Below are 26,198 nucleotides of genomic sequence, written 5' to 3' on the forward strand. Positions count from 1 at the left end.
CACTGACCAGATAATACCTAAGAGCATAGTATGAAGGGTACAGGATAGCTTAAAGTTGGCCTGTAGACACAAAGATTAGTAAATTTAAGACTAAGATATATGACTATATATTGAAGTGAAATCAAAGTTGCCACGAGTGTTGTTTTAAATCAGCAATGCTCATTTTTCTGATCTTCTTATACTTTATTCTCTTCCATGTATTCACTTATCTTTAATGCCTAATCTGTAAAATACTATACCTGCCTATACTAATCCATATAGTTAATAAAAGGCACAAGATACTGTATTTGTGAGAGGTTTTTATGGCCATAAAAGATGTAGCAGGCAATTATGTAACATGTCTATGTTCTTGAAATTTATTGTAAATTAGATTTCCCAAAAGACATTACATGTATATAAAATATAAAAGAAAAATTATTACAATTTTACTTCACTTACTCTTTTGGAAACAGGTCTCCAGCCATTGTTCTCTACACGTTTGTACCAGCCATCACGGTCATCTTTTAGATATTTCTTATCAAATTTCAAATGTGATGGATGCTTTGGGACAATATTCACATAATCTTTAGGACTGTTAGCACACATATCTACAATAGGTCTGTGAGTGAAAATTTTATAATATATATTGGGAGGAAACTTCTCCTGTGATTGAAAAAAATAAATAAATTTAAAATCCAATTGTAATCATACAATAAAAAAGTTTTATGTTTAAAATAATTATCCATTTCAAATGCCAATCAATTAGGGAAGATTTTGGATAATTTTAAGACTATTAAACAAAAATAGTTCCATACTTACTCCACCTAATCTGAACCGAATATTAATTCCAGAAGCAGCATCTAGAAGCTCTGCCTAAAAGAGAACCAATACTTTGGTAATGCTAATTAGCTTAAAACACACACCAAAATCATTATTAACTGTAATCATGTGATCAAATATGTTCATATTTGTTCGACCTTGTCAAATCTGATATTCTTTAAATTAGGTTTTTGCAAGGCAATGGCGTTAAACGGCTTGCCCAAGGCCACACAGCTAGGTAATTATTAAGTGTCTGAGTCCAGATTTGAACCCAGGTACTCCTGACTCCAGGGCATGCAAGTTGTTTGTAGAGATTTCCCTTTTTTCCCCTGTTGCAACTTCTTACATTCCTTAGATCTTGATGATTTTCAATTTGAACTGGTATTAACAGAAAATTCAGAGAAATGGAAGAAACAGTTTTTCTGGCTGATCTGAGATTGGGCTTCTTCCTAATTCAGTTCCCAGGCATGTGGTATTTTCAGAAAAGATGTCTCTCATCTGGCAGAATAAGAATTTTAGTTTGAGATTTGGCTACCCAACCTGACATCCACCTGATGATACAGACATCTAAAATACATAAGGACCCATTGTCCTTTCTTGTATATCTCTGATTTTTTATGGTAAATTGCTATAATCATGTCAGACAATCAATATTAAAATCAGGTATAGAAATTTGGCCTACATTCATCTAAATTTAAAATAGCTAGATTAATGTATAGTTTGGCATAAATTTATGAAAGTTTATTTGTTAAATGCAAAGGTATTCTCCAAATAGGGGAAATACAAAAATAATGATCTCTGTATGTAACTGAATTTTCTGTTAATACCAGTTCAAATTGAAAATCATCAAGATCTAAGGAATGTAAGAAGTTGCAACAGGGAAAAAAAAGGAAATCTCTACAAACAATTTGCATTGAAGAAATCTCTGAAGCTATAGATCTACATCAAGTGTTACAAAAGAAAAAAATGTGGGGGCGGCTAGGTGGCAGTGGATAAAGCACATGCCCTGGAGTCAGGAGTTACCTGGGTTCAAATGAGGCCTCAGACACTTAATAATTACCTAGCTGTGTGGCCTTGGGCAAGCCGCTTAACCCCATTTGCCTTGCAAAAACCTAAAAAAAAAATGGACTTGATCTTCCCTTGCTACTGTGTTTTTATCATGTCTATCCATATATATATAATTAAGATTGCTCCCTTTTAAATCTCTGTAATTTTTTATTATTTATTATATATGATAGGATATATAATATATATTTATTAATATTATTTGTATTGTTATTTATTAATATTATTTGTAATTACCTGCCCATGGTTCTCAGAAAAATCTAAAATTCCACTGATATATGATTTCCCAATTATCTTATTATCCTAAGTTTCTATATTATTGATCTATGAATGACGTCAAATTAGATAAAATGGGAGATTGTCGATTCTGATATTCTTTAAATTAGAATTAAAATATTTCTGATCTATATTCCTGATCAAAAGCTGTTCTATCAGCCTCTAATTGAGGTCTGTAAGTTTGGAATGTTCACCGTCTGCCCTTCTCAAGATCTCTGTCTCTAGTTATAAATCCAAAGGGAGGCTCTTTCTGTGTGAAACAGCCTAATGCCCCTCTAATTGCATCTGCAAGTTTTATGAAGAAGCTGTGTGAACAATCAGTTAAAGACCATCCTGAGAAGGCAGGAATCTGCTCTTGTTACCTAAATGAGAACTTGAATAAATTCTTGTACTTATGACATTTGGGAAAGGAAGAAACTCCAATGTTTTATATGTCTATATCATATCTAATAGCATGTAAAACAGTGTCAGAAGAAGAGACAATAGTCCTGGGCTAATTGGATCTTTTGTCAGTTCTGACATGGGACAGATCTCATGGATGGGTTGGAGAATCATAATCAATGATACTTATGTACAAATGTGTAACCTGATTGGTTGACTGCCAAAATTTTATGATCCTTTGTCAAAATGCTATAAATGTTGCTGATTATTCAGTTAGTTGTATTGTCATTTGTAAGGATGCCTTCCACCCATGAGTTTTGCTAAGATCCTAGAGAATTAAACTTCATTTATAAAACTTTGTTTCATTTTTAGCCTGAGGGAAATTATGATTAACAACCTGCATTATAAAATGTTAGAAAGTGAATATGCATAAATTTACAATTTCAACTGTAAAATGATCAACAGTAAATGGTGCATGTGACATCAGATCTAGGCTTGAATTTGAAAAAGGATAAACTTTTCCTCTGGACAATTCATCAAAAAAATCCCTAAGAAAGAAAAAAGAAACCAGGACACTTTTTGAACCTGGAACTAAGTGGCTCATCTAAAGGTGAGATTATTTTTTTTTTTCAAACTCAATTTTTGCCCTAGTTGTGAACTGTGTTGTTTTATGAAGTGAAGTTCCCTGGGATTGTTACTGAGGGTTTTTGTATGGGCAAATTGTTGCCTGGCTTGTTGACTGCTGGCTGAAGGAGATGTTAAGGCTTTATTTCTAGCATCTAAGTGAGGTACCTTGGTTGGTAAGATAGCTCAGTGGTTAGATCTCTGGTAGTTTTAGTTTGATGAAAACGTAGAGAGATATTTACCTGGCATCTTGTGAATAGTGTATGTTGTATGTTATTTGTTTAGTGTCTTTTTGGTGTGTGGTTTTTGTGTATACTTATTGTTAACTGACTGTTGAAAATATGGGACAAACTGAATCTAAGACCAGAGATCCAATAGAGAGAACTCCTACTTTTTTATATGACCAAAAAATTACAATTCCAGGGATTACATATTTTGCCAAAAGTGGCAAAAATTAACTAGCGTTGACTCCCCAATTAAATTGGCCTAGGTGAGGTTCATTTGACAGAACTAAAGTTAATTATCTTAAGACAAAGCTAATTTTAAAAGCTAGCCAAACCTCTAAAAAAGAATGGGAATGTTTTTATCACTGGTACAGTAAGTTGCTAGAAAGAAAGTCTAAGAAAGCCTTGCTCAAAAGTCGTAGGAAAATTTCTCCTCCTTTAAACATCCCTTCCCCTGATAAGGCAGCAAATGCAAAAAGCCTCCTGTCTGCTCCAGTTTCTAATTCTCCAGTCTTGGCTTCAGTCCCTGCCCCTACTGAGCCAGGAGAGCAGGGCGGGGGGGGGGGGGGGGGGGGGGGGGGGGCATAAATCTTTTCCCTTTCCCAAAAACTTCTAATACTGTTTCCCCAGCTCTGGATAAAAGCCTGAAGCCTGAATGTGTTGGGATCCATCCATCCATCCTTTCAAGGTAGTAAACAGACCATGTCCTCAGGTCAATCAACCTGTGGATGGACTGGATCCGATGTTAAGCTTTATAATGTCCCCCATTATAAATTTAAACCATTGGGACAGGGATTGAATTACAGGCATTAAAAAAAAATTTCCCTAAAAAACAAACAAACAAACAAATAAAGATTTTCCTGATCCACATAAAGATCCCATTGGGTTTAGTGATCAATTTAAAGTTACTCTACAATCCTATTGCCCTGGGATCCCAGACATCTGCTAGTTAACTATTGCCCCAGTAGGCAAAGGGAAGCAAAGAACTGGTTTAAAAAGGCAAATATCAAAGCTACATTTGAAGAGCTCCAAAACACAGATTGGATACCATGTATAGATCAGAAAAGGCACTATGTAGAAACTAAGGCATTGGGGGATAGATCCCCTTTATAACACAATTCCCCTTGCATTTCCCTGACCAGTGGACAAAAATTAAAACTATTGTTCGGAAGAAAGATGAAACAGTGTTTCAATATTTTGATACATTTGCTTCAAATTCAGGATAGAAGCATGATAAAGGAGGACAGACTTTCTCCATTTTGTTAACAATCTGCAGCCTATTTTATCTAGGAATATTCAGATAACTAAGCAGAGTTGGCAAGATAAACATCCTCAATACATTGTGGAATTAGCTCAGAAATTGAGTCAAAATTTAATAGAGCAAAAGGAAAAAGATCTCCAAGCAAAGAGGAAATTAAGGGGAAAACAAAACAAGGTGCTGACTGCAGCTCAAGTCCCTAGGAGGCAGTTTGAGGATCAGGCAGCCAAGGGTTTGTCATAATTGCAAAAAAAGCCAGGACAATAGATAAAACAGTGTAGGTCTCTTCTAGAAATTAGTAAAAACCAGAAATTAAGAAGTCCTTCCCCACAGTCCTTCCATGTTTCTCAAATTCCTCTTTCTACACCTCTTGGACAGAACTAGTTTCAGCTACTGTCCTGCCTCCCTCTCCCGTGGTGTCCAATCTTGGCTCTACTGCAGCATTCACTGTGGCTGACCTATGCAATGGCTATTTTTCCATACCTGTTCCTTCCAGCAGTAAATATATTTCTGCTTTCAAATGGGAAGGTCAGTAATCTTGTGTGGATAGACTTATTTAAAAAAAAAAATTCTGCTTTGGAATGTAATAAGGCTCAACTCAATTGTTTGGAAATGGAATGTTTCTCTGGATTTTTACCTCTGTTGGAGATTTGTCATTTATGGTGTTTTGTTTTTTTTTTTGTTTGCTGGGGAGGGTGCTGAGGCCTGGCACTCTCTTGTCTTTGTGTTGTGTTTAGAGGACCCTCTAGTGTGAGAGCAAGGTGGGGTTTTCCAGAGTTCAGGAGGGCCGGTCTGGTTCACTGTGTGTTTTTATATCTGTTCTGTGTTAAATTACAGGCAGAGGGAAGCTCTCAGCTGTCTCTGCATGGTCAGGTTTGCTGATGTGTCTCTGTTTTGATTGGCCAGTCTTCTCTCCATTCTCCCTTTTCAAAATTGGATCTTCTTCTTTTATAAAAACTTATGATTTGACACCCAAAGGACAGATTTTCCTGAAAATCATGTTGTTTTTGAGGGAGAAGGGGATTGTATTATTTTCTATTGTTTCTTTTCTGGTCTGATTGCCTAGTAGGGTTTTATTTACTGATTTGGCAAATTATACATATAAGGTACCTAGAAGAAATTGATATTGTCCCTAAAATTAATTTTTGATTGGTCTTAATTACTACATTAAAAAAACTATAAGAATAATTTAGATTAAATGGTCTCTCTGTGTTGCTCCACCAGCAGCTCTTTAGTTTCCTCTGGCTGGGAAATCTAAGAAGAGGTCATTGGACCTTTTGGGGGGGATTTTGGAGGACTAGATTAGAGTCCTTAAAGTCTCACAAAACAGGATGCCAGTGTATAATCTTTGATCTCCAAACAGTGATGGTTTGGTTAGTTCTCATAAAATAACTGAGTGTTGATTTCAGAATAAAGAATGGAAGCTGAAAATCTTATTCTAATGATGTTTCTCAGTTAGAAATTGTAGAAAGAAAAGTTTTGTTTTGTTTTTAAAAAAAATAATAATAGAAGAGAAGAATATCTGTGACTTATATGTCTGTGTTAAGGACTTAGACATCCAGCTTTTGGATTGACTTAATCCAAAATTTAATTCTAAAGGAAAAGGTAATAGGATTATATAAGTTAAGAAATGTATTAAAGCTTTATGATAATTTTTTTTACATTAATTTTTATTAAAGATATTAGAGTTTTACAATTTTCCTCCCAATCTTACTTCCCTTCCCCCCCCAGAAAGCAGTCTGTCAGTCTTTACTTTGTTTCCATGTTGTACTTTGATCCAAATTGGGTGTGATGAGAGAGAAATCATATCCTTAGAGAAGAGACAAGAAGGCTAAGAGGTAACAAGATCAGACAATAAGATATGAGTTTTTCTAAATTGAATGGGATAGTCCTTGAATTTTGTTCAAACTTCACAGCTCCTTATCTGGATACAGATGACACTCTCCTTTGCAGACAGCCCAAAATTGTTCCCGATTGTTGCACTGATGGAATGAGTGAGTCTTTCAAGGTTGATTATCACTCCCATATTGCTGTTAGGGTATACAGTGTTTTTCTGGTTCTGCTCATCTCACTCAGCATCAGTTCATGCAAATCCCTCCAGGCTTCCCTGAATTCCCATCCCTCCTGGTTTCTAATAGAACAATAGTGTTCCATGACATACATATACCACAGTTTGCTAAGCCATTCCCAATTGAAGGACATTTACTTAATTTCCAATTCTTTGCCACCACAAACATGGCTGCTATAAATATTTTTGTACAAGTAATGTTTTTACCCTTTTTTCCTCATCTCTTCAGGGTATAGACCCAGTAGTGGTATTGCTGGGTCAAAGGGCATGCACATTTTCGTTGCCCTTTGGGCATAGTTCCAAATAGCTCTCCAGAAGGGTTGGATGAGTTCACAGCTCCACCAACAGTGTAATAGTGTCCCAGATTTCCCACAACTCTTCCAACAATGATCATTATCCTTTCTGGTCATATTGGCCAATATGATCATCTTCTTAATGAGATAACCATACATCGGTTGATTTTTGGTACATTATTAAGTTTATACATTGTTTAACTTGAGAATTTATTTTTAGCTTTTTGCAAGGCAAATGGGGTTAAGCTTGCCCAAGGCCACACAGCTAGCTAATTATTAAGTATCTGAGGTCAGATTTGAACTCAGGTACTCCTGACACCAGGGCTGGTGTGCTATCCACCACACCACCTAGCCGCCCAAGAAATTTTTTTTAAAGTTGGAAAATACATGATTTGAATCATGATATTGTGATGTTTAAAATTTAAGAAATTTTGTTAATATTAAGAAATATTGTTCAATAATTGTGAGTTTAAAAATTGTTCTATTAACAAATAGAATGTTTGAACAGAATGAAGAAAAAACTAAATTTCTTATGTATTATTGTTGCTTTCTGTAATCATAGTTTTTGACATTTGACTCATGAATTTCCTAAGATTGGTAAGGACAAAGAAAATCATAAAGAAAAGGGATTTTTAGAATTATTAAGCCATAAACCTTTATCAAAAATTTTTCTGTAAAGAAGTCTGATGGGCATTTAACAAATTTTAGCCACCTGATTTTAGTAATTTTAATTAAATTGCCAATGAACAATTTAATTTTTTTAAAATTTTATTTTTTAAATTTTTTTAATTTATTAAAGTCAGTGTTTGAAAGGAATTTCATTAAGGTTGTTTATAAGAGTAATTTAGTTAGGTATATTTCTCTGTGTCTTAACCAACAGACCCTTCTTTCTGTGCACACCCTCAAGTTCAAGGAAGGTGATCTTTAGAAGTCCTATGGTATGAGATTTATTGCCTATGAAGAATTTGTGGGATTAATTTATAATACCTAAAAATAAAATTTTGTACCAATTTAGGGTTTGTTGGGTTTTTTTTTTTAGGTTTTTTGCAAGGCAAATGGGGTTAAGTGGCTTACCCAAGGTCACACAGCTAGGTAAATATTAAGCATCTGAGACCAGATTTGAACCCAGGTACTCCTGACTCCAGGACCAGCACTCTATCCATTACACCACCAAGCTGCCCCCACCGATTTAGGTTGGATAAATTCTAATTTCAAAATTTTTTTTGCTTTAAGTTTGAATAAGAGAGATGTCCATTACAAGTTCATAATTAATATACTGTCCTTTTTAACATCAGAAATGTTTATTAATGTTTAAAAAAAGAGGATTCAGAAAAAGACCTTTGTAAAAGGTTTTTAAATGTATTTTGTATAAGATCTACTAAATTTTCAAATATGTAAGCTAATTTATTGAAAATAATGATAATATCTGCTTATGTCTGTCATAGAAAATTTTCTATATTTTTTAAGTTTACTATCTGTGAAACAATTTGTTGTTGAATTATAATTAAGAGCATTTAAAGTTTGCAAGTAGAAAAGTTCTTGCTATGTTTTGAAATTATCATGTATGAAATTAAATTCCTGAGAAATCTCATTTTCTTTTGGAGATTTATATATTTGGCCAGAAGTGAATATACGTATTAAATTACTAGATGTTCTACTACTTTGGCGAATAAGATAATGACATCTGTAGTCATATCACCTAGGATGGAAGAGATAAATGCCCCATGGTCACATAAGGAATGTCTAAAAGAATTTCTACTCATATCCTCTGAGGAACTGTAAAAGTGAAGAGATCCTCTCTTTTAATCTGCAGGTGGCATGATGTGCCCCTTTGACTAAAGGGGGAGTGATGAAGTGATAGTGACATAAGATTTAGTACAATTGATAGTATAATTTTGTAACATTAGGGTTTTTTTTTTACATTTAAAATATGGTAGTAGGGTGACTAGGTGGCGCAGTGGAGAGAGCACTAGCCCTGGAATCAGGAGGACCTGAGTTCAAATCCGACCTCAGACACTTAATAATTACCTAGTTGTGTGACCTTGGGCAAGTCACTTAACCCCAACTGCCTTAAATAAGATAAAATAAAAAAATAAAAAAATATGGTAGTAGATATTCTGTAATAATTAAATATATTAAGAATAATATTCTCTGTTGAGTCACCTTCTGGACTCCCTCAGTCTTCCCCAGGCAAACACTGGAGAGGCAGAAGACAAGTTTCTCCAAGGTATCTGTTTATTCACCAGAATACAAGTGCTTAAATATCCTTCCCAGACCCTAATCTACTCCCACAATACTTAGTAAAACAAAGTTATGATGCTCAAAGGCACCAGGTGATAATAATTTACAAAATTATAATTTAGATAATTAATATAATATATACTATAATTAATATATAATTATAATTTACATAATAATTCCCACACAAAACAATCCATAACAGTTCTCAGCTATATATACTTAACAGTTGGGGTTATTATACTTTAAAAAAAAGAGCAAAGAAAATTTTTCTCTCATTTCATTTTGTTTCTCCAATTTTCCAGCAATATATTGATTGTTACATTGTTAATTCAGAACATTTGTGTGCTTTTGTATATGCATGTATTGAAGCATATTAATGGAAGTGATTAATGAATTATGAATGTTACCACTATGTGATCATAATAAAAAAATTACATGATTTCTGATCCTTTAATTTATAAAATTGATGAATCTCTGTCTGATTATAGAAAATTGCTTTAAAAAATGTCATGGGACTGAATTTGGCTTCCTGATTTAAGTCTGAAATCCAGGTATCAAAAGGAAAAGACTGGTAAGCTATAGTCTATAGAAGCCAGGAGAAAAAAAAACCTGGGAGGGGTTCTGTTGAAATTTACAGGTGAAAATGTTTGGGGTAAGAGAAATGGAAGAAACAGTTTTTCTGGCTGATCTGAGATTGGGCTTCTTCCTACTTCAATTCCCAGGCATGTGGTATTTTCAGAAAAGATGTCTCTCATCTGTAAGAATAAGAATCTTGGCTTGAGATTTGGCTACCCAACCTGACCTCCACCTGATGATACAGACATCTAAAATACATAAGGACCCATTGTCCTTTCTTGTATATCTCTGATTTTTTATGGTAAATTGCTATAATCATGTCAGACAATCAATATTAAAATCAGGTATAGAAATTTGGCCTACATTCATCTAAATTTAAAATAGTCATCTAGATTAATGTATAGTTTGGCATAAACTTATGAAAGTTTACTTGTTAAATGCAAAGGTATTCTCCAAATAGGGGAAATACAAAAATAATGGTCTCTGTATGTAACTGAATTTTCTGTTAATACCAGTTCAAATTGAAAATCATCAAGATCTAAGGAATGTAAGAAGTTGCAACAGGGAAAAAAAGGAAATCTCTACAAACAACTTGCATTGAAGAAATCTCTGAAAACTATAGATCTACATCAAGTGTTACAAAAGAAAAAAATGGACTTGATCTTCCCTTGCTACTGTGTTTTTATCATGTCTATCCATATATATATATATATATATATATATATATATATATAATTAAGATTGCTCCCTTTTAAATCTCTGTAATTTTTATTTATTATTTATTATAAATGATAGGATATATAATATATTTATTAATATTATTTGTATTATTATTTATTAATATTATTTGTAATTGTATTACCTGCCCATGGTTCTCAGAAAAATCTAAAATTCCACTGATATGATTTCCCAATTATCTTATTATCCTAAGTTTCTATATTATTGATCTATGAATGACGTCAAATTAGATAAAATGGGAGATTGTCAATTCTGATATTCTTTAAATTAGAATTAAAATATTTCTGATCTATATTCCTGATCAAAAGCTGTTCTATCAGCCTCTAATTGAAGTCTGTAAGTTTGGAACATTCACTTTCTGCCCCTCTCAAGATCTCTGTCTCTAGTTATAAATCCAAAGGGAGGCTCTTTCTGTGTGAAACAGCCTAATGCCCCTCTAATTGCATCTGCAAGTTTTATGAAGAAGCTGTGTGAACAATCAGTTAAAGACCATCCTGAGAAGGCAGGAATCTGCTCTTGTTACCTAAATGAGAACTTGAATAAATTCTTGTACTTATGACATTTTGGAAAGGAAGAAACTCCAATGTTTTATATGTCTATATTATATTTAATAATACATAAAACATACAGGAGATGATAATCCTGGGCTAATTTGAATCTTTGTCAGTTCTGACATGGGACAGACTTCATGGATGGGTTGGAGAATAATAAAGTAATCAATGACACCTTTATGAACAAGTATGTAACCTGACTGGTTGACTGCCAAAATTTTATGATCCTTTTTCAAAATACTACAAATGTTGATTATTCGGTTAGTTGTGTTGGCTTTTGTAAGGATGCCTTCCACCCATGGGTTTTGGTAAGATCCTAGAAAATTAAACTTCCTTTATAAAACTACCTTTGTTGTTTCATTTTTAGCCTGAGGGAAATTATGATTAACAACCTGCATTATAAAAGGTTAGAAAATGAATGTGCATAAATAAATTTACATTTTCAAACCGTAAAATTTGAAAAGTTGAGAAATAAATTACTTTCCCAAGGATATTCAATTAAGAAATAATCCTCGTGGCTCACAGTGCCACACAGCTGTCCTTATAAATTCATAGTTTTATATATCCTAAACTGAGAATTAGAGAATATATAGAACTTTACATGTGGAATTTTATTGATTTTGACCATGGTTGTTATTAGAAGTACAAAGCAAAACTTGTAATTCATACTCATTGGCATAAAGTTTGTCCTTCATTCTCAAAGAAGATCATGACGCCATGGAAAATGCCAAGGAAATGATGCCTTGACGAGTATGTGAATTGGATATGAGTGGGGGGGGGGGGATGCTGTGTTAAGTGACCAGCCTCAGAGTGGTTTTATGTTGTAGTGGATAGAGTACCAGTCTTGGAGTCAGGAGAACCTGAGTTCAAATCTGGTTTCAGACACTTATTACCTAGCAGTGTGACCTTGGGCAAGTCACTTAACTTCATTGCCTTGCAAAAAAACCCCCAAAAAACAAAAAAAAAGTTACCAGCCTCACTTTATTCTCTAGGGCCATCTGGGTTTCAGATATGAACCAGGATGATTGGAGATGGTTCTAATTGCGAGGTATCAGGGTTAAGTGACTTGCCTAGGGTCACACAGCTAGTACATGGCAAGTATCTGAGGCTGGATTCAATCTCCCATTCCCCTGACTCCCAGGGCCAGTGCTCTACTATCCACCACTTTGTAAAGCTGCCCCTAAGGCACTATCACCTACCTAATCACAAACTTATCACCCAGAATCTTGAAATTTGAAAGGTCCTCAGCAGTCCAATCATCCCTGAACAAGGATCATTCACTCTCTGCTTGAAGAGCTCCAGGGATCTGCCATCAACTTAGGTACCCCATTTCTTACATAGTTAAGATAAATGTTCTCCTTACATCAAACCTAATTCTCTTCTTCTCTTTTGGGGAATCAAGTCAAATAACTCCAGGTCAATCTTTCAAATGATTTTGAAACTCACTAATTTCTTTTCTTTTTTTAAATTTTTAGTTATTTAAGGCAATGGGGCTAAGAGTGACTTGCCCAAGGTCCAAAAGCTAGGCAATTATTAAGTGTCTAAGGTCACATTTGAACTCAGGTCCTCCTGACTCCAGGGCTGGTGCTCTATTCAGTGTACTATCACAGCTGCTCCCAAATCTTACTAACTTCGTTAACTCCTCTCTATGTTCTTTCAAGTTGGCATTTCTAAAATATGAACTGAACACAATATTCTAGATGCAATCTGACTTAGGCAGAGTGAAGCACAACTATTTACCTTTCTCATTCTGTACATTATACTTTTCTTTTTTAATTATTTTTTTTGGGGGGGGGGTCTTTTTGTTTTTGTGGAACAATGGGGTTGTTGTGTCTGAGACCAGATTTAAACTCAGATCCTCCTGACTTCAGGGCATTTAGCTGCCCCCAATACTATACTTTTCAAGGCAATATAGGACATTAGCTTTGTGTTGTGATGTCACACATTGATGACTCAGATTTTTTCAAAATAAATATGGTTTAGTTATATTGTCACAATCCTATGTGTATAAAAGCTTTTTTTAAAAAATTAAAATGCAGAACTACACAGAACATCTAGATGTGCAGTGGAAACAGTGTCAGACCTGAAATCAGGAAGACCTGAGTTCAAACTCGACTTCAGCCACTTACTAGCTTTGTGACTCTGGGCAAGTCATTTAAGCCTGTTTCCCTCATTTGTAAAATGAGCTGGAGAAGGAAATGGCAAACCATTGCAAGATCTTTGCCCAAGAAAACCCAAAATTGGGTCATGAAGAGTTGGACATGAAATAACCGGACAGAATAGACCTAAATATTTATCCCTATCAAATTTTGTCTTACTCAATTTGGGCCATCATTCTAGTCAAGTATTTTTGGATCTTGATCTTAAAAAAATAACTGCTCTCTCATTTTCATGTTACTTACAAACTTATTAAGCAAGTTATTAATAAAAATACTAAACAGAAAATATTATTCTTATTTGTCCTTCATTCTTTGTGTGTGTATGTGTGTATGTGTTTTATATGTTTTTGCAAGGCAAATGGGATTAAGTGGCTTGCCCAAGGCCACACAGCTAGGTAATTATTAAGTGTCTGAGATTGGATTTGAACCCAGGTACTCCTGACTCCAAGGCCAGTGCTTTATCCACTACGCCACTTAGCTGCCCCTTTGTCCTTCATTTTTGAAGAGGATTATGACAAAAGGAAGCTGATGATATATATGACTTGCAACCAAATTGGATTTAAGTAAGGGAATGCTTTGCAGTCACCAGCCTCACTCTCTCCTTTGGAACTATCTGTGTCCAGTGGCCAGATCCAGATCCAGATCCAGATGATAGGAGACGGTCCTGGATGATTTGGGAGACTTTTTAAGTTAAGAGATTTCCTGGGTCTCCAAATAGAAACTATGAACACTAAATAACTAACTAGAATAAATTACATTCATCTTTAAAATATTTCATATATATAGAATATCTTTACCTCTTTAGGATCAATATATTTTAATAGTTGTTGGGGATCCCCTTGCCTCCTTAGAAGGATTAGACTTCTGAAGTGGTGAAATACAGCAATATCCTAGAAGTTCAAACATATTAGGGATAACAATTAAACAGATATTTACTACTTCTGAATAGTCACTGGCTTGGGCTAAGGATAAATCATCAGATTTGTTGGATTTAATTAAACTTCCAACCCATGTTTTGTTTTGATTTAAACAATAAACATTTTTTTAATTGAATTTTGCTCAGTTGAGTCATAGTACAAACAGAAGATGTCAGTATTTGACAAGGTTTAAAGATATATGGTACTGAGAGAAGCAAATTAAGGGACTCCCTTTTCTGGACAGACCATACTAAGGGGTACAAGAGGAGATGTGACCATCTCTAAAATCTTCCCCTGGCCCTGTTCTTGCCTCCGATGCTGGTGCTACTCTGAGATCTGATATTCCAAGCCATAGTTGAATTCATTCAACAATGATTCCTTTAGCCTAGGGGTGAAGCATATACATTTTTACAAGTGATGAGTAAAAATAAAAAATATAAAATTCTCTCATGATTCCAGTTTGGACTTTCCCAAACCCAGATGAAACCCAACTATTTTAGAAAGAGTAGCTTGTTTTATTTTTAACTTAAATTGTATTTCCAGTTATTCACTTACATCCTCTATACTTTCCAAGCAAACAATATTCATACAAGCATCAGTTACAAAAAAAAATACTCATGACAAGGGTAGGATATTTTCAAATACAGAAGTGAAATTAGGAGTTACAAGCAGACCTAAAATACTGAGAAACTCTAAATTTGATGCTTGCCATCTGAAGGTAGATTCATAGGGAAATTGGAGCACTTTAATTTCCTCAGCTTCTGGAGAGAAATCAGTTTGGTTATCCCTCTCTCAGTAGGGGTTTTGTCTAGGTGGAGGTGGCTTGGATTTTCAGGTCAATACCTTCATGTTCTTATCTTGATCTCTATTCAAGTGGAAATAATTGAATTATTTATTATAATTATATTCTTACATAGAGAAGATAAGTATTATCTCATTTGATCCTTATAACAATGCTGGGAGATGTATAATACCAATGAAGAAACTGAGGCAGAGATTGTTAAGTGATTTGTCCAGGGTCACACAGCTAGTAAAGGCCAGAGGTCACATCTGAACTCAGAGTTCCCTATTTCCAGGTCTAGTCTACCCAGGTCTATCTACTATGCTGCCTAGCTGCCTAAAATTTATCCAATGTTTTTAGGGTTGTTTTTATGTCTTTTGTATTATTTGTAATTTTACTTATATATTTATTTGGTGTGCCTGGAGACTGGACTCTGAAATATTTATGTTCTCTAGTTTTCTACCTCTCTTGCTGGGTTTTGTTGGCAATATATACAGAAAAACTTATGATTTAGGGGTTATAATTTACTAATTAACTGAAGTTATTGTTTCAATTAATTTTTAGTTGACAGTAGTATTCTCTAAGTAATGTCATCAAAAAGTGATGCCTTTGTTCTCTCAATTTCTTTTTCATGTCTTATAGCTATAATTAGAATTTCTAGAACTCTCTCAAATAACAGTGGTGACAGTGATCATCCTTGCCTTACCTCTTATTTTATTAGAAAGAAAGGTTCCTATCATTTTCTCCATTAATAGTAATGCTAAGGGTGGCTAGGTGGCTCAGTGGATAAAGCACCTACCCTGGAGTCAGGAGTACCTGGGTTCAAATCCTGTGTCAGACACTTAATAATTACCTAGCCGTGTGGCCTTGGGCAAGCCACTTAACGCCATTTGCCTTGCAAAAAAAACCTAAAAAAAATAGTAATGCTAATTCTGAGTTTTACAATATTAAAGAATAGTCAATTATCCCTAATGCTTTTTTGTTTTGTTTTTTTGCAAGGCAATGGGGTTAAGTGACTTGCCCAAGGTCACACGGCTAGGTAATTATTAAGTATCTGAGGCCAGATTTGAACTTAGATCCTTCTGACTCCTGGGTCAGTTCTCTATCTGCTGTGCCACCTAGCTGCCCCAATCCCTGTGTTTTTTAATAGTTGTAGCAAAAAATGGGTATTATATTGTGTCAATATAGTAGGATTTCTGCATTTTCTGATATAATCACGTGGCTTTATTTTTTAAATATAGTCTATTATACTTATTGTTTTTTCTAATATTGAGCTAACTGCATTTCTGGTATAAATAATAATGTATAATCTTTTAACTATATATATTGTTTTCATTAATATTTTATTCAATATTTTTGTATATATGTTCATTAGGGATATTGGTAAAATTTTCTTTTTTTATTATTTTAAAATTATTTGTTTCTAAAATACTTTTCTTTTAAAATTTTAATCTCTAAATCTTCTCCCTCCTTTCCAATCTTTTCCCACTCACTGAAGACAAGCAATACAATATCAAATATATGTGTGAAATCATTAGCCATTTGCAAAAAAAAAGTAAGAGTGAGAAAAAAAGTGAGAAAATTGTATTTCAGTTTGTATTCAGGTTCCTAATTTCTCTCTGGAACATATTTTTCAACATGGGACCTTAGGAATCATCTTAGATCTCTGTATTGATCAGTCACCAAGCTGATCATCATTAAAACATTGCTATTTCTGTGAACAATGATCTTCTGTTTCTACTTACTTCACTTTGCATTAGTTCATATAGGTTTTGCCATGTTTTTTGAAACTATTCTGTAGCACAACAGTACTTCATCACAATTATATATCACAACTTGTCCAGCCATTCCTCAGATGATGAGCACTCCCTCAATTTCCATTTCTTTGCTACCTCAAAAAGAGTTGCTTTAACAGTTTTGCACAGAAAGGTGTTTTTTTTTTATCTTTTTTTTGGAATACAGGCAGACTTATTGGCAGGGTCAAAGGGCATGCATAGTTTTAAAGATCTTTGAGCATAGTTCCAAATTGTTCCCTAGAATGATTGAACTAGTTCACAACTATACTAACATTAGTACATTAGTGTACCTATTTTCCCCATCCCCTCCAGCATTTGTCATTTCTTATAGGTGTGAGGTGGTACCTCAAGAGTTGTTTTAATTTGCATTTCTTTAATAATGATTTAGTTTTTTTAATGACTATGGATTGCTTTGACTTTTTTCTGAACAGCTTGTTCATATCTTTTGACCACATATCAACTGAAGAGTGGCTCATTTCTCTATATTTTTATGAAATGAGGCCTTTATTAGAGAAACTTACTGTAAAAATTTTTGTTTATTACTTCAATATTAAGGCACCTTTTAGCAAAATAATTTCCCTGTTTAGATCTTTTAATTAGTTCCATTTTTGCTTTTGCTTTGAGATCATGATTACTATTCCTATCTTACTTCAGTTGAAGCATATTAGATTCTGCTCTAGTCCTTTATTTAAATTCTGTATATGTCTTTCTGTTTCAAGTTTGTTTCTTATAAACAACCTATTTTTCTAATCCATTCTTCTATCTGCTTCTGTTTTATGGATAATCTCATTCCATTTACAATCACAGTTATGATTACTGAACATTTCCTTCTTTCCCATTCTTTTATTCTTTTTTATCCTGTCCCTCTTCAAAAGTTTATTTTGTTTCTGAACACTGCCCCCAATCTACTTTTCCTTTAATTATCCCCCACTCTTTTATCCCCTCATCCTATTTTCCTATTGGATAAAATAGCTTTTTGCTTGTTTTTTTTTTTTGGCAAGGCAACGGGGTTAAGTGACTTGCCCAGGGTCATACAGCTAGGTAATTGTTAAGTGTCCGAGGCTGGATTTGAACCCAGGTCCTCCTGAATCCACCTAACTACCCCAAGTTAGATTTTGATATACAACTGAATGTGTATGTATAATGCGTGTTATTTGAATATTGTGTTTGTATGTGGGTATGTATATATATGTACACACATACAATATATTACATACACACACGTGTGTGTGTGTGTGTGTGTGTGTGTGTGTGTGTGTTTATGTGTGTTCTTCCTTCTTTAAACCAATTCTGATGGGACTTAGGTTCAAGGATTATCTTCTACTTCTCTCCATTTTCCCCCTCCTCCTTGAAAGTTTATGTGACTTTTATGTGAGAATTTTCTCCATTCTATCTTCTCCCAGTCAATTTCTCTTTATTCCCCCTTCATTTTTGCTTTTGTTTTTGGAGATCATCTCAATGTGATTGATCTACATCCATGTCTTCTGTCTATAAAGTGCCTAAATACCTTACACATGATAATGTTCTTAGGAATTACATGTATCATCTTCCCATATAGGAATATAAACAGTTTAAATGTATTAATTCCCCTATTACTCTTCCATGTTTATCTTTTCATATTTCTCTTAAATCTTGTACTGAATTTCAAAATTTTATTCAGCTCTGATCTTTTTAATCAGGAATGTTTGAAAATTCTCTATTTCATTAAATTTTTATTCTTAAAGGTATAATCCTGTTTTGCTGGGTAGATGATTCTTATTTGTCTTGTTCCTTTGTCTCCCAGAATAGCCTATTTCAAAATCATGCTCATTTAACACAGAAGCTGTTCCACAATATTTGAATAATTTCTTTCTGCTGTCCCACAGACCTGGAAACTCTAAAATTAGGCTGTAATATTGTGGGAATTTCATTTTGGGGGTCACTTTCAGGAGGTGATATTAGATTCTTTCAACTGCTATTTTACCCTCTGCATTTAAGATATTAGGGCAGTTTCCCTATATAATTTCTTGAAATATGATGTCTAGGCTTTTTTTGTTTTTGATAATGGCTTTTAAGTAATACAATAATTCTTAAATTATTTCTCTTCAATCATTTTTACCAGGTCAGTTTTTTCTGATGAAATATTTCACATTTTATTCTATTTTTTTCTTCTTCTGACTTTGTTTTATTGTTTCTTAATATCTCATGGAGTCATTAGCTCCCATTTCTCTAATTCTATTTTTTTTTTTGTGAGATTCTGGAACTTCTTCTGTTTTGCCAATTCTGTTTTTTTTTTTTTGAGGAATTCTTTTATTCAGTGAATTTTTGTACCTTTTTTTAAATGGTTTCATTTTCATCAGCATTTTTTGTGTCTCTTTGACAAGCCTGTTAATTCTTTTTTCATAATTTTCTTGCATTAATTTCATTTCTTCTTGCTGGGCTTGTGTCCAATACGCCTTTTCCCTTTGAATCTTTGTTTGTAGCTGTTTTTCACAATGTTGTCTTCTAAGTTTATATCTTGATATTCCTTGCTATGGTGGTAGCTTTTTCTTTTTCATTTTTTTTTTACATGGGGCTTGGACCACCCTTAAGATTTGAACTCTCCAGGGATCATGGTACTGAAGCACCATTGGGTGCAATGCAATACTATCAAAAGAACCACTAAGATAAAGTCGGCCCTGGAAGTAGCATTTTATGGTTAGGTTCTTTTATTTTTATTGTTTGTTCATTTTTCCAATCTACTTCTTGACTTTGAATTTTATGTTAATGTAAGGCTCTGCTTTTCTGGGTGTGAGTTGGGGTACTACTCCAAGTTTCAGACTTTTTCAGCATTGGTTCTATGGGTTTGCACATTTTCGGTGCTTTCAAGATGGTATGATCCTGGGAAAAGTATGGTCATTGCTCTCCTTATCTGCACTCTGGAAGGGCCTCTGTTCCCTTCCAGTCAGAGCGCCTCTTATCCTTGGAAATGCGATCAAGTCCCCTGCACCTTCGGATGCTAGTGCTCCTCTCTCACTTAGAACCAGGGCCAGGCCACTGCTCCCTTGTGACTAACATCTTTCCTTCCTGGAACTATGACCTAAAATATTTATGGGCTGAGAGGTCTCCAAGCAGCTGCTGCTGTCTCCGCTACCCTCAAGGCCCACTGCTGATGCTGTTGCCTTCTGTGATCCAGGCCAGTCCCTACCTTGGTATCACAAATTACCAACCTCCTAAATTATCTTAACCTGGGAATTTGTCTCACTCTAATATGTTGACTCTGCTGCTCCAAAATTTGATTTGAGATGTTATTTTAAAGGTAATTGGATGGGAACTCTGAAAGTTCGGTTGGATTGCAGCCTCTAATCTTTCATTTTGGCTCACCTCTATCTAATATTTTTTCACTGCTTTCTATCTTCCTACTTTAGATTTCAGAACCATACTTGTAATCCTAGAAAGATCTCATCTTTACCTATTTTTGCAAACAGTTTATATAATAATGGAAGTAATTTTCTTTAAATATTTAATAAAATCCATTTGTAAATCTATCTGATCCTGCCATATTTTTTGAGGGGGGAGGCTATAAGTAGAATTCTTTTATGATTTGGTCAATATTTGTTCTAAGATTTGGTAATTTAGATCGTCTTTCTTGTTCTATTAACCTTTTCATTTCATATTTATTTGTAAATATTAATTCCACAAGTTAATAGCTTGGCTAATTTCTTTTTTGTTGTTGCTTGGGGTTTTTTGAAGTGCTGCTTTTCTAATTTTTTTATCTTTAGGCTAATTCATTGTCTATCACCTGTTATCCCTTTTTTGATAGAATTACAGAAGAGCTAGCTATTGGCTGAAGAAAGATGGTTATGCTCTGAATGACCTTTAATAAAGAGTAAATAAACCCTCTAGACAGAATCATAGAGACCAGGCCAGGAAGTAGCTTCAAGGAGTATGCACAGAGAAGTGGACTATGGATTCAAATTCTGTTTACATTTAATTCTGGTTATACAAGGGACTCAATTGATGCATAACAAATAAACCTGTGTTCCAAGTAAAACATCAAACATAAATTGGAGTCTTACTAGTTAGACTATTTCAGAAAAAAAAATACACTGGAAAAAGAGTTATTGAGTTCTTCTGGAAGTTTGATAAGATCTCAGCACAAACCAAGAGAGAGAGCCAAATCTAACTCAAGCTGAAATTCTCTCTCCAGTCTCTAAGAAGGCTATGTTGAGGAGCTGGCCTCTTTTACTTTCCTATAATTGCTAAAGTAGTCTTCTCTCTCTTCACTGAAGCCTCTGTAACCATATGTACCTCTCTCCCTAAAAGTTATCAAACCAATCCCATCTTTCACCCTAATACAAAGCATTGTCAAAATATTTATCGTTATAAATCAAATCTCACCCATACACAGAATGAAAAAATAAGACGCTCCATTTTTTATTTTTAAATCAAGCTTAGGTGGAGACTTGGATCATGTAACCTCTGCATTTAGGACTTCATTTTGTGGAGATTTTGTGGAGATCTATTGCCATTGTAGCTGGAAGTCCTCAAAGGTCTCTTTTTCTTACTATTGAATGGTGAACTTTACTGTTAATACAGCTAATATTTACTAATACTTAAAACAGCAATCTAAACACAAGAAGTAAAATCTGGTTCTTTAGTAGATTATAAAATCTTAAGTCTTTGGCTAGTTTAATAGAGTTAGGGATCTGCAAAAGATGTGAAAATATCATCTTCATGCCAGTGATTCCTGTATCTTAATTTCCAGCCCTAGTCTCCCAAGTTCTGGATGATGAAATGCTTATTGGACATTTTGAACTAGAACATCCAAAATCCAACATGTCTGCTGCTTTGATTAATTCCAGCTTTCTCCTCAAACCTTACACTCTTCCAAATTTTCTTACTCTTCCAAACACCCAGATAGCCAGTTTCAATGTCATTCTCAACTCCTCTTTCTCATCCACACTCATTTGTCAAATCTCATCATTTCTCCTCTCTAATGCCTCTTGTACATGCTCCTTCCTATCTTCACACTCATACAGCTACTTTCCTAATTCACATCCTCCCTACCTCTCACCTGGATGACTGTAACAGCCCCCAAATTGATCTTCTGGCCTCAAATCTCTCCTCACCAATTTATCCTCCACATGTCATAAATTCCCATTCAGTAAACTCTAGGAATTCATGCTTATCTATAGGTTCAAATGTAAATTCCTTTGACTAACATTTAAAGTTCCTCACAACCTGGCTCCTTCCTACATTTTCAGTCTTTTAACATTTTATTCCCCTCTCTGTGGGTACTTGTGTAAAACCACTTGCCATTTCTCAAACATAGCATCCCAGCTTCCATTTCCCTTTCTACTGGCTATCTCCTGCCCAGGATATAGTCCTTCTTTATCTTTGCCTCTCAGAATTTGCTATTTCCTGAATGACTCAGTTCTTCTAAATGAAGATTTTCCTTATTCCTTTAGCTAACTACCTGACATTCATTTTGAATTTATTTATTATATATTTATGAACAGGTTATCAAGGTAATCTCCTGAGGACAGAAGTTATATCACTTGTGTGTGTGTGTGTATGTGTGTGTACACACATACACACACACACACACACACACACACACACACACAATCTTTGTATTCCTAAAAGACAGCACTGTATCTGGCATATTACAGGTGCTTAATGATTTTTAGTTGATTGATTCTAAATGACTCATATATGACCTACAATTAAAAATTTTATTACATATCAAAATATTTGTAATGCTATTTTATACCATAATAAAAAGCTGAAAACAAAGCAGGTGCTCATCAACTGTCTTCCTAATTGATAATGAGGTCCTGTTATATATAACCTCATTTCATTTTGATTAGAATAGCTATCCATCCATTGTTCTGGATACCAACATTTGAGGTGCCCCAGCTTACAATTTCTTTGGTTTTGGCACAGACAGATGGAACAATGGTTGGAAGTCATTTTGCTCTTGTGGAAAAAACAAAGGGATTTCTGTTAAGCTGACAACAAAAGAGCCCTAAGTCACAAAATCCTTTGAACTCTAAGATGACTACCATTTTTAGCAAGGAAAGAAGGGAAATGCATACTTAGCAGTAAATCCCCAACCACTATGGCCAGCCATATCAGTCCATTCTATATAGCCTCACGACTAACTGCATTTATGATCAACACTGACAAATAGTGCATTAATGCTTGTGAATTGAATTTTCGGCTAAGAAATTCAGCTTATGGAAGTGAAAAGCTTATTAGTGATATTATCATTTTTAAAAAATTATTTTTGTTATTATAAATAAATATGTGAAACTTGATGCTTTTTGGGGGAAATGACTTTTTAATTAGTATTTTCTTTTTTTCCCCAGTTACGAATAAAAACAGTTTTTAACATTACTTTTTAACTTTGCATTCCAAATTCCCTTTTCCCCTCTACTTCTACCACCCCATTGAAAATGGAAGCAATTCAAAATAGGTTATACATATATAGTCATGCAAAACATTTTTATAATAGTGATATTATGAAAGAAAATATAGATCAAAACAAAACCTTCAAGGAAAAATAAAGTTAAAAAAGGATGATTCAGTCTGAATTAAGAGACCATTAGTGCTTTCTCCTTTTTTTCATGTCTTTCAGTTGTCTCAGATCATCATATTGCTAAGAATAGCTAAGTTATTCACAGCTGATCATCTTACAACATTGCTGTTACTTTGCACACAATTTCACTTTGTTTCAGCTCATAAGACAGATTTCTATACCCAATTCAGTGTCTATGTTATTCCTTCTTTGGAATTCTGATGGGAGTAAGGCCACTCACTTCCTTTCATCTCTCCCCTCTTCCCCTCTACTGTAAAATATTTTTCTTTCTTCTTTTGTGTGAGAAAATTGACCTCATTCTACCTCTCTCTTTCCCCCAGTACATTCTTTTCTCATCATTTAATTTTTTTAGATATCAACCCTTCATGATCAACTCACACCTGTATCATTCCTATCTATCTATGTATCTATGTATCTATCTATCCCTTCTAACTTCTCTAATTATCTGTCTGTCTGTCTATCTATCTATCTATCTATCTATCCCTTCTAACTGCCCTAATAATGAGAAAGTTCTTATGAGTTACCAGGATTATCTTGGGAAAATGATTTTCAAAAACATGAGTAACACAACTTACAAGATAATTCTTCCAGGCCTTCTGAATACGCCTGGCAGCTGTATCATAGTCTTCAAAAGTTGCTGCTGTTTTGTTTTCTGTGTTTAAATTCATGCTTCATTGACAAGATCCTTAGAGCAAAAATATATGTAAAAGTATAAATTATGCACACTGTACATCAGTACTATTACTGTACTATTACTGAGGTATTAGGCAAATTATACAGGATTATGTAAACTAAATACCAAAATCAGAGTCAATATTTAGAGTAATGATTGAATTCTAACCAAAATCTATGTACTTTTTACATAAAATTTTATTAAATCTGACTAATTTCAACAATATGATCATAAGAGGTCCTCCAATGAAATACTACTCAAATGCCTTAGAGATGATCCTGGATTTTTGAAAGCTATTAAAATTATAGAAGATTACAATTTTCTATACTTAGAAGTTTTCTTTGGAGGGGGGATTCTTGCAAAGCAATGGGATTAAGTGACTTGGCAAAGGTCATACAGCTAGGGAATGTCTGAGGCTGTATTTGAACTCAGGTACTCCTGACTTCAGGGCTGGTGCTCTATCCACTGTGCCACCTAGACACCCCTTACCTAGTCTTTAATTAATTAATTAGTATTGCACTTGGGAAAGACCACAGATTAAAAAGGGCAGGGTATCTGGGACCATTATTACTAGTTTTCCTGGCCTTTGTCAACTACTGGACTCTTGACTAGGGAAAAGAGTGAGGCTGATGACTTGGCACAGCTTGGCCTCACTTAAATCCAATTCATTTACAAATCAAGACATCAGCATCCAGATATTTTTGTTCCTCTTTGAGAACAAAGGACAAACTAGGAAGGTTGGGCCCTGGGACAGATATCAGAAAATAACAGAAGGATGTGAAGCTTGGGGCATCATTCTCCAAACCTTGGGATTAGAACTTGAATGTACTAATAGTTGCTAAAATTAAAATGAGTAAGCAAAGAAAAAAAAGAACCATAGAGACCTACCAAGGGAATAGAGAAGATCTGGTTAATATTCAGAGAAAGATAATAAAGCTAAAAAAAACCCATTACTTTTTCAATTAGAAACATCAAATGATCTCAAGTAAAAAAAAACTAAAAAAAAAGACTTTAAAAATCAAATTCAATTCAAGAACAATTCAAAAAATCAAGTAAAATTATAAAAAGACAATCAGTCAACCTGAAATAGAGAATCAGAAACTTAAGGAAGAAAGTAATTCCTTGAAACTAAATTTTGGCAAGGAGAAGCTAATTACATTCTCATTAGAATGCAGAGAATCATGGGCATAGAGAATATTGAAATTAATTGGAAACAAATCTTATAAATCTTTTGTTTGCAGTTAAAAAATTTTCACTCTTGGGGTGGCTAGGTGGCGCAGTGAATAGAGCATCAGCCCTGGAGTCAGGAGTACCTGACCTCAGACACTCAATAATCTGGCCTCAGACACTAATTACCTAGCTGTGTGGCCTTGGGCAAGCCACTTAACCCTGTTTGCCTTGCAAAAACCTAAATAATTAATTAAATAAATAAATAAAAAATTTCACTCTTCTATAACTCCGTTAAAACACTCCATCTTGACCTCCAGTCTGACCCTGGCCACATTCTCATTGGTAAAGCAAGCTAGATTACTCAGATGCTGAAATATCATCTTGAGACCACCTAGGACAGAGTCAGAGACCCTTGACCCTTCCCAAAAAGGCAAACTCTCCAATGAAGGGCTTGGACAAGCCCTAAATCACCACTTCTTCCCATGGACCATTGAGGATTTAAGGAGATTCTGACTGAGGATCTGCCTCTTTTTACTTTCAAACTTCTGTTTGATCTTATAGGTGGATTGTCAGGATTATATTAGCATTCCAGTGGTTTTCTTTAATTTCTTTTTAAGTCTCTATCACTCTCTTTGTGTTGTAATTACTTCTCAATGAATCTCTATTTTTCTTTTTAACACCTGCATTCCTGGGTCACAGGAAAACACTAAAACATCAAGAAATAATGAAACAAAATGAAAAAAATAGAAGAGAATGTTTTTGAAACATCAGAAAAACAACTGATCTGGAGAAGAGAGAAGAAAAATAATATAAGATTAGTTGAACTACAATTATAGTTGAACTAAAACTATAATTAAACAAATTATAATTAAACAAATCTCAACACAAAAAATTAAGGAAAATTGCACTGAATTCTAGAACAAAAAGGCAAAGCAAAAATAGAAAAAAATCTACTGATCACCACCTATAAGAGATCCCAGGAAAAAAACTTAAAGGAATAACAGTCAAGTTTCAAAGCAGTCAGTTATAGAGAAAATATTGCAAGTA

The 26,198-nt window shown here is 34.3% G+C and overlaps 1 protein-coding gene across 1 annotated transcript in view; it reads right to left on the minus strand.

Moving 5' to 3' along the window:
- Nucleotides 1-417: 417 nt before the first annotated feature.
- LOC141506991 (protein MFI-like) overlaps nucleotides 418-26,198 on the minus strand; it is an 86,014-nt gene continuing 60,233 nt past the window's right edge. Inside the window, exons 2-5 of the mRNA XM_074214242.1 lie at nucleotides 23,884-23,993; nucleotides 14,050-14,142; nucleotides 799-852; nucleotides 418-642 (exon numbers count right to left, since the gene is read on the minus strand). Of these exons, the coding sequence (XP_074070343.1) occupies nucleotides 418-642; nucleotides 799-852; nucleotides 14,050-14,142; nucleotides 23,884-23,976 (465 nt within the window). The 5' untranslated portion in view covers nucleotides 23,977-23,993. The remainder of the gene's footprint in view (nucleotides 643-798; nucleotides 853-14,049; nucleotides 14,143-23,883; nucleotides 23,994-26,198) is intronic.

The sequence above is a fragment of the Macrotis lagotis genome, chromosome 1 (genome assembly GCF_037893015.1).
Source record: "Macrotis lagotis isolate mMagLag1 chromosome 1, bilby.v1.9.chrom.fasta, whole genome shotgun sequence".
Lineage (NCBI taxonomy): Eukaryota > Metazoa > Chordata > Mammalia > Peramelemorphia > Peramelidae > Macrotis > Macrotis lagotis.